Raw genomic sequence first — 10,261 nt, forward strand, 5'->3', positions numbered from 1 at the left:
ATGTCAAATGCCTTGAATGCCATACTTCCCATAGCAAAGGAACTGAAGCATTTTGCACTTCAAACGGGGATGAGTAATTATGTAGCTTCCAATGGGAAAATGATTCAGTTGTTCGACGAAGAATGGGTGAGACCGAGTGGGACCTCCAACTTTTACTATGCCCTTGAAGATTGCTCCATGCGAGATTGACTGGTAAGGTGGCTTGGACTGTGCATAGACCTGGGTTGTTGATGGGTGGCTCCAACAGGGCTTTGTTTAATTTCATAGGGAGTTTATGTGTTTACGGTGCTATTTGTAAACATTTGAACCTCCCTTTTGTGTTTGGAGGGACAAGTGAGTGCTGGGAAGAGAGTTATATCGATGGCTCCGATGTGAGACTCGTTGCCGAGCAACAGATTTGGGCAGTCACCACCGCATGTGGTGATGGGGTGTGTTCATATGGCCAGGCGTTTAATGCAATCAATGGTTCGAGTTTTACCTGGAAGGAGATATGGCCAATACTGGGAAAGAAATTTGGAGTTAGAGTGCCGGAAGAGATGTTTTTGGAGGGTTTTTGGTTTGAAACCGCCATGGGAGACAAGAAGAAAGAATGGGAAGAAATCGTGGTGAAGGAAAGGTTGGTGGAGACAAAGATGGAAGATTTGGCGAATTGGGAATTCTTAGACAACTTGTTTCGGTTCCCGACCAAACTGTTGGGGTCACGAGCTAAGGTGGATGCCCTGGGTTTTACGATGAGATGCAACACCCTTGAGTCAATTTCGTATTGGATTGATTTCATGAGAGATGAAAACTTCGTTCCCTAGACCTTTTTCAAACTTTCTTCTAGGGATATACCTAGTGGAGCGCCGGTGGGGATGGTGGTTTACTCCACTACAAAAATTAAAATCTTATATATTTTAAATATTTTTGTTATTTCTATTAAAAATATTTCTTTCTAAAATTTTATAAATTCGTCTCAACTAACGTAAAATTTTGTATTCCTTTTTGTTTCTTCCCATATTCCTAAAGTAAGCTAACATTGTACATCTTATTATTTATTATACACAACCTCATCAATTTAATCTTCCCAATTCACATGCATTATATTTGATCATATTCCAAACTACAAATCCGTTAAAAGTTTAACGAAAGTTAACTCTCAATGACCACATCTTAACTAAATAAAAATGAAATTGACTAAATCATATATATTTTAATCAAATAAAAAAAGTATACAAAACTCAAACGAAAATGATCAATCTTATATTTTACCCTAAATAAATTTAAATGTTAAACAATCTTCAACCATTTGAATTAAACTAAAATCTTTATCGATTATTATTTGGGTCAAAATATAACATTTTATTATACGTTAAATTATGAGATAGAGAACTTAAAATAAGGTCAATTTATTTGGGAACCATTCCTTAATTGAGAAGGATCCTTTTTTAAATGTTATAGGACTTAATGATCGAACAAGATAGTTGTGTTCTCATTGTAATTTGACAAAACACTATAATAAACACTAATATAAAAATACTAATATACTCTTAAAACATAAATTAATCTGCACTTTTTAAAATCAAAGATCTTGCTTTTCTAAAAGAAAAAAGAGAGAGAGAGAACCAATATCTTGATTTAGACTAAAAAATAGATTATGACATTAAAACAAAATATTACAAAATCGAAATTTATGCCCCCTTTGGCTCCTTACGAGAGAAATAAACATGACGTAATTCCTTGTCGGTCATAAGATCATGGGATTCATGACTGCATAATGATTATAATCTAATTTAATCTAATTGATTAATAATATTTAAAAGGAACTATTTTTTAAAAAATCTTAAGTTCAAATAATTGTTTTTACGGATGTATATAAATTATCAATTTATAAAATTATTTTTAAACATATATTATCTTATAGTCATTTTGAACTAATAAAAAAATATTCAAAAGTCCTATTCTTTCTCACAAAACATCAGGGCAGGAGTAATCTATTAGTTTTTTTCTTTAATTATAAAATTAATTATTTAAAATTAAAAGAATATAGGCTTATATTTATAACTTTTTGAATTAATTAATAATTTCAACTTGACTCATTTCAAATAAGCTAAAATGATTGAATATAAGCGACGTCTTAATATAAATTCAAAAAAATATTAGTATTCATATACTTTCACTGTTATTATCTAAAAAAAAGTCGTGTATGTTTAATATTACAATTAAAATGTTGAATTTCTCGACATAAAAAAATATTTTTTTTCCTTTACCAATTTATAGTAGTTTATTTGATGTCTATTTTATTAATTTAATAAAATTTATTTTGGTTTTTATATTTTATATTAGGTTATAATTGGAATTTTTATTTGTTTTATTTACATGTAGGAAGAAGTCAAAATTGCACATAAGGAGAAAATTTTAACAAGTTATAATAAAGGAATGTATAGGTTAGATTTTATCATTGATTCGATACAAAATATTGAAAAGACAATTATTAATACAAAGGGTCAATTTGAAAAGTAATTTAAAAGAAGAACAAAGACTAAAATGATGAAGATTGAATTTATTGAATTATCTCCGATTAAACTGATAAATTACCAAACTCACCGGTCTGACAAAGAGAATGTGATGTCAACTACGAAGTGTCCCAGTCAACATTTATGGAATTTCTATGTTGAATTTTTGTATTATTATTTTTCGTCCATCCAATTTCTATCCATTCTATATATAAAAAAAATCTGAATGCTCCACAAAATATAATGGTGTTACTTGATTTATCTTCAACATTTATTTTGTTATATTAATATTTGATTAAATATTAAAATTAATGCCATATATAGATTTAGATTCTATACAATTTACAATAAAATTACAATTTAGTTTAATTTTTATAAATTATTAAAATTATTATTAACAAAGTTTTATTTTTTATTTAAATATTACATATGGGAATAATTTTAGTAAAAACTTAAAGGTTTTATATATGACATGTCTCTAGCTTCGTTGATGGAATCTTTTATAAAAAAAATGACGAAAAAAGTTTGTATTTCTATTTTTTTTTAAAAATACATTTTGTATATTGATTAAAACATACTATATAAATTAGAATTGACTTGTTTCATCATTCAAAAATAAATAAAATGTTGAATCAACAATGGATTAAACATAACATAACCAACAAGGGTCGGTTCAAGTAGTAAGTAGTTTGATATCGTTTAAATAAGATCTCGAGTTTGAGTCGTTGTGTATACATAAAATCTCTGTTGGAAGACTCACCTACCAAAACTAAGTATACGATGTGGGTTAGTCCAGATTATCAAGTCGAAGTCTTAGTAATAGGGGAAAAATGAATTAATCATAATCCCTAATAATAATGCCAAATGGTTCTCAAATCATAATAAAATGGGTTCAATTATTAACTGTCTAATCATGATTTTAGTGTTTTTTTATTGTGATGAAACTGATGACATTACATTTTAGTTGTTTATTTAAGTTAACATTCAAAGTTATGTGAAAATTCATTTAATAATAAACTTATCTATTAAATGTTAAAAGTTGTTTTTATTGACAACAATTAATATTATTATCAATATGAGTATACTAATAACATTATAAAAATAAATAATTAAATTATGTCAACTTAAAGTGTATGGATTAAATTATAATTTCAGCATAATAGGGGATTGAAACGAAAATAGACCAATTATGAACTATTTTTTCGCGTTCACGTCTTCCAAAAAGAGTTTCAATTTTGTTATTAAAAATAACCTCATAAATCATCGGATTTCAAATTTACATGCATTTTGTTCTATTCCAAACTGACAAAATCACAATCGTAGGTTCACGTGCTACTTCAATTAAGTGGGTTTTTTAGAAAAATAATAATTAGACATTAATATAATAGGTATCACATGATAATATATTATATCACGTATATAAATTATGAGATATCAAATAATTGTGTTTCTTAAAGGCGTACGCATTGTTATTGAATATTATATAAAACTTTGTTTTCATATTATAAATTATCATTAAAAAGAATAACAGAAGAGAAGAAAGATTTTAATGTGATTGGGAGAGAGACGAGGACCGATTGACCCCGAGCAAATAATCTCTCGGGTGACTTATTCGAATAATTTTTTATCGACTGTATATTACTAAAAATCACCCCTTTTTGGTTATTCTAATCTTGATTCGAGAATTTTATCCTTTTTACTTCACATTTGGCTTGATAGGAAAGTAAAAATTTGAATCGATTACATTATTGTTTCAATATTTATGATGATCTGAATAAGAAAAATATGACTTAGAATTCAGAATTTTCAAACATATATGTAGAAACATGCATATGGATTAAATTATAATTTCAGCATAATAGGGGATTGAAACGAAAATAGACCAATTATGAACTATATGCCACTCCACTAAAAAATCTTCCCCACCGCAATATATATGTATATGTTTTATATAAATATGTGTGGAAACATGCAAGAAAACCCATCTTCTAAACCATGAAAAGTCATTTATTTTTTCTGTTTTTTTCTTGTTTACACTAGCCCATGGATTGAACACCAAATGTGAGACTCGAGACCGAGGTTCAGACCTCCAAGTGTTCCACATTTACAGTCCCTGCTCACCCTTCAGACCCTCAAAGCCACAGTCATGGGAAGAGGATGTGCTCCAAATGCAAGCCAAGGACCAGGTCAGGCTCCAATATTTGACCAGCCTTGTGGCCAAGAAATCCGTGGTGCCAATAGCTTCCGGCAGGCAGCAGATTGTGCAGAGTCCAACTTATATCGTGAGAGCCAGCATCGGAACCCCATCTCAAACCTTGCTAATGGCCATGGATACCAGCAACGATGCCGCTTGGATACCTTGCACCGGCTGCACCGGCTGCTCCTCCACTGTTTTCGAAAATGCTAAATCCATCACTTTCCACACCCTCGGCTGCCAAGCTCCTCAATGCAAGCAGGTGCCAAATCCCAGCTGCGATGCCACTGGCAACACTTGCATATTCAACATGACCTACGGTGGTTCCACCATTGCTGCAAACCTTTCACAGGACACAATCTCCTTAGCCACCGACTCTGTCCCGAGCTACACTTTTGGCTGTCTGCGGCAGACGACCAGCAACTCGGTGCCACCACAGGGTCTGTTGGGGCTGGGTCGAGGTCCATTGTCCCTTCTGTCTCAGACCCAAGACTTGTACCAATCCACATTCTCTTACTGTTTGCCTAATTTTAGGTCCTTGAACTTTTCTGGGTCATTGAGACTTGGACCAGTTGGGCAGCCATTGAAGATCAAATCCACCCCGTTGCTGAAGAACCCTAGGAGACCATCGCTTTACTTTGTGAATCTGATTGGAATTAGGGTTGGAAACAAAGTTGTTGATATCCCACCATCTGCCATTGCTTTCAATCCCACCACCGGTGCCGGCACCATTATTGATTCCGGTAATTTCTTACGTCAAATGTAACTATAAAGCTTCATTTAAAATTGTCGCATTTAAACTTGTCCATTAAACTTTAGGTACCGTCTTCACCCGGCTAGTCGAACCAGCCTATGTCGCTGTCCGAGATGAGTTTCGGAGACGTGTTAAGGTTGCCAACGTGGCATCCCTCGGAGGATTCGACACATGTTACAATGTACCGATAGTGGCACCGTCTATAACGTTGATGTTTGCCGGCATGAACGTGACACTGCCAGAAGATAACCTGTTAATCCATAGCACAGCGGGCAGCATCACATGTTTGGCGATGGCATCGGCACCAAATAATGTGAATTCCGTGCTGAATGTGATAGCCAATATGCAGCAACAGAACCATAGGATCCTTTTCGATGTGCCCAATTCGAGATTGGGCGTTGCCCGTGAGCTCTGCACCTAAATACCATCTCTGCTTGGGCAATTCGATTATTCGTCTTCTGTTGGTGTAACGTGATTGTTTTTAAAGTTTTTAATATATATATAAATTTAAATAGATTCGTAGTATTAAACATGCTTAAAAACACAATACATGAAACCAGAAATTCGATACAATAATCTATGCAACTCGGGATGAATATCGGATGCAGATATGTGTAAGAGATTCTCAATTTGTCTGAAACAGAATCAATCTGAACAGAAGGGATGTGAGCAATGTTGTCCCAGTATTTCCCTCCATTCCTTCTGCAACTTTCTTTTAACAATGAGCAGCCATGGATATAAAACCCCCAACAATGACATAATCTTGTCTTTTTTGGGCGAAGATTTGAGCTTTGGAAGTTTAACAATGGAAGGTTTTGGAAGGCAGGATTTCGACATTGGGGAAATCACTGATGGCAAGTATGCTTAGCGAACAAGGTAATTACCCCATCAGATTATCCACCATGGATGGTTAGTCTTTTAAGAGAAGTGAGTTTACAGAATCCCCAAGGAATCAGTCCTTCAAGAATTTCAGATTTTGAGATTCAAGATCGTGGAAACCTTCTTAAGGAAAGGGTACCAAACATGTACAAAATTATATATATAATTAAATCGAAATTGAATTATTAATTTATAAAATTAGAATTTAGTTGTAGATGAAATTTCATATATAGTTTTATATTTATGCTATAATAGTTTTATAGAAAAGTGCAAGTTACTTTATTTCTGTCATTCAAATTTCTTTTCACTTCTATTTTAATCATTTAAATTTAAAAAAATTCAATTTAATCACCCAAATTTTGAATCATTCTTGTTTTGGTCAAATTGTAGTTAAATAATTAACGATGTTAGAATGTGAAAATTTATACACATCGTTTGGATCCCTATAGAAAACCAAATTTACATGAAAACAAGGCATTTGTGGATCCCTATTGAAAACTATTTTTTCTTTTTCTTCTCATCTTCTTTCTTTATTTTTCTTCCTCTCATTTTCTCTCTCTATTTCTTTCACTCAATCTAAACCAAACCCAAATTTCGACCATCTTCGTTCAGGCGACTACCAACCATCATTGTTAAAGGCTAGCGAGTGTAAAAATTTCTCACCAAATATGTGTCACCCTTCTAAACACAAATTTGATGTTCGTTTAATCAAAAACACCCTAAGTTTTGCGAATATGTCATCTAACAACTTCAATCTGTTGAAACATCACCAGTTGATATTATTTTCGACCAACAATAATATCATCTAACTGAACTTTCTTCCTCTACAAATATTTTAGTTTAATTTCTCATAAAAACTCTATAAAAATCTCAAGATTTCTCATGAACTTTCAACCTTTCTGCTTCACCGATGTGACTATCAGACATCATGATTTTGAGATATAGTATTTTCTTCACTGACATTCATCTTTTCATTGTTGGAATTTTTCATTCGGCCACTAAAGCATTAAAGGTAAAAATGAGATTTATGTGAACATGAGTTATGAGCTTTAAGGTTTGGCTGTTATTTATGTTTTGATTGAGATTTGTGATTTTAGGTTTAAAGATTCACACGAACTAAGTGACATCAGTGGTTAAAAAATTATTGATATTCCTTGAGGTTTGAGTTTGAGAATCACGTATGCATGAATATGAGTATTCAATGTCAAATTGTTGAGAGTCTTTAAACAAATACTACCTTATATTACCTCAGACTAATTTTTTTAAAAAAAGTTTATGGATTTAAGTGAAATGAAGATTGGATTTGGATTTTGAATAACGAAATAGTCTAGTCTAAAAAAAATTGGGTTTAACTATCATCGAAAATGACGATCGATGCGTTGACTAATCTAAAACATTAATAAAAATATCAAGTTAGCACATAGTTAGATAGAGAAACGGTTGAGTGGCTATATAGGAATAATTCAAAAGTTTAATGATTAAATTAAATATTTTAAACTTTATTGATCAAAAATAAGAGTGAGAAGAAAATTGGGTGATGATTTTTGTAATTCACCCTATTGGAAAAAACCGACTTGGAGTTGTAGACTGGGCAGGTTGAAGATTATGTGAATTTATATGGGTAAACTATAAATATGGTACTTTATATTTTCAGCATGATCAATTTTGGTCACCAATTAAAAAAAAAGAGTGGTTTTAGTCCATTATTTTATCGGTCTATTTGATTTTAGTCTCTCAACCGTTATCTACCGTTATTCACTTAACAAAATGTTACATGAAAATTATTATTTTTTAAAATAAGAAGACACCAACGTGGATTATTTTAAATTTTTAATTATCATGTAACACTTCCATCAAAGAATTAATGGAAGTTAACGGTTAAGGGACTACAGCCGAAGGAATCAATAACATAAGGGTTAAAACTGAACCAATCAATAACATAAGGGATTAAAACTACTCTTTTTATGAACTGGTGACCAAAATCAGTTAGACCAAAAATATAGGGACCATCCGTACAGTTTACATGATTTATATTTATCCTAAAATGGTAGCAGCTTGCATTGCATCAGTCATATTCAAAATAAATTATATTTGCTTTGGGTCTCCCAAATCCCTTTGATTCTACCATTTCCTACCCAACATTTCCATCACCAAACCCAAATCAATGGAAGTTAAACGCCGAACCGCTCGGAATCTGGTAGCCAAACTAAGCTCAGTTTCCGAGCAGACCCGAACCGAAGCTTTGTGCGAGTTACGCCTAATTTCCAAACATGATCCCGAGAGTCGACCAATAATTGCTGATGCCGGAGCCGTTCCTTACCTCTCCGAAACGCTTTACGATTCTTCTCCAACCATTCAGAAAGCGCCGCTGCCACTTGTTGAATCTCTCCATTACTTCGCGCGCTTCTCTCATGTCCACCCGCGGCTTCCTCGACGCGTTATCTCACGCGCTCGGTAATTCACCTTCTCCTTCCGCGGTTCAGGCCTGCGCCGCCACGCTTCACAGCCTTCTCATTGCGGAGGAGTCTTACCGTCCGATAATTGGGTCGAAACGTGATATTCTTTACTCACTGTTGTCGATCATCACTGCAAACAACGCGCCGCCTCGGTCGATTAAGGATGCTTTGAAGGCTTTGTTTGGGATCGCGCTCTACCCGTTGAATCGGGCCAGTTTGTTGGGTCTCGGTGCCGTTCCCGCTTTGGTGGCATTGATAGTCAGGGATGCGAGGACGGGGATCGTGGAGGACGCCACGGCGGTGCTGGCGCAGATTGCGGGGTGCGAAGAGAGTGAAGAAGCAATAAGAAGGGTGGGTGGGATTAGGGTTTTGGGTGATTTGTTGGATGAAGGGACTGGAGCCAGTGAAAGAATAAGAGAAAACGCAGTGGCGGCTCTGCTGAACTTGGCTCGCTGCGGCGGCGAGAAGGGGAGGAAAGAAGTTAGGGATATGTGTGCTAAAGTTATCGAAGGGATTACTGACTTGACGAAGAATGGAAGTGCTAAAGGAAAGACTAAGGCAGTCGAATTGCTGAAAATCATTGTTGATGGAGATGTGAACGCAAGAGAGGTGAGGGATTTTAGGTCCAGTAATTCCTTCGATTCCATGAACCATTCTATATGAAGTGCTTCCCATTTTGATCCTTTTGTTATAGATTAGGCTAATATTTGTTTCAAGTGTATACGTCTGATGCATTGATAGCGGGCAATTTCTTATTCAAAACAGTAAATTATATGTTTGCCATCTCATCGAAGTTGCTAATCGGAAATAAACAATATTAGGAGATGATGATGAGATATCAAGTTGTTTTAGGGATTAGGGATTGGGGTTTATTCATTTGTTATACAAATTAAGCAGTGATATGGCGTCCTTTGGCATAATATATCCCTCATGGTGTAAATTTGATAGCAAAAAAAATAAAGGGAAATACGAGTTTATGATCAATGTTGAGTCTATTTTTCTTTTACCTGTTCGAGATTATTTATGCGAATGGCCATACTTTTGCTGGTTGTTTATACATTTAAGATTGTAAATCAGACCTTAGGGATACTTTAAGCATGTTATTCTTCACCTATATGCATACTAGATAGGAATATCTCTATGATGCATTCTACAAATAAGTGAACCTGTGAAAAAGTTTCCTCGGAAATTCGGTAGACTCATAATTGATGGTCATTGCTGCTTGATTTTTGTCCTGTATTTATTTATCTTTCTATAGAGAGAGATTATTTTGATGAAATATTGTAGCTTATGGATGTTCACTACAAACCTGGCTCGACTTTGGTAGGTTAGAACTTGTTGTTTGTACAATGTTTTCGGATTTAGACAGATTATCGGTTGTTGAGAATGATTAAAGATCAATATCTGTAGAATGTCTGGAGTGTTTTGTGTATTTCAAGCTAATCCCTTCAAGCCTTTTCTAAGAAAATCCTTTTCAGAATAT

The 10,261-nt window shown here is 33.9% G+C and overlaps 1 protein-coding gene and 1 pseudogene across 1 annotated transcript; both read left to right on the top strand.

Annotated features, from left to right (window-relative positions):
• Positions 1-5,924, top strand: LOC120180653 (aspartyl protease AED3-like). Its single transcript, XM_039185938.1, has 4 exons — positions 1-126; positions 198-710; positions 4,472-5,432; positions 5,509-5,924. Exons 1-4 carry the CDS (start codon positions 1-3, stop codon positions 5,862-5,864), a joined length of 1,956 nt encoding a protein of 651 aa, XP_039041869.1. The 3' UTR covers positions 5,865-5,924.
• A 2,461-nt stretch (positions 5,925-8,385) lies between these two features.
• Positions 8,386-9,726, top strand: LOC120180542 (annotated as a pseudogene).
• Positions 9,727-10,261: the final 535 nt, after the last annotated feature.

Source organism: Hibiscus syriacus, unplaced genomic scaffold, assembly GCF_006381635.1.
Source record: "Hibiscus syriacus cultivar Baekdansim isolate YM2019G1 unplaced genomic scaffold, ASM638163v2 tig00112498_pilon, whole genome shotgun sequence".
Taxonomy (NCBI): domain Eukaryota; kingdom Viridiplantae; phylum Streptophyta; class Magnoliopsida; order Malvales; family Malvaceae; genus Hibiscus; species Hibiscus syriacus.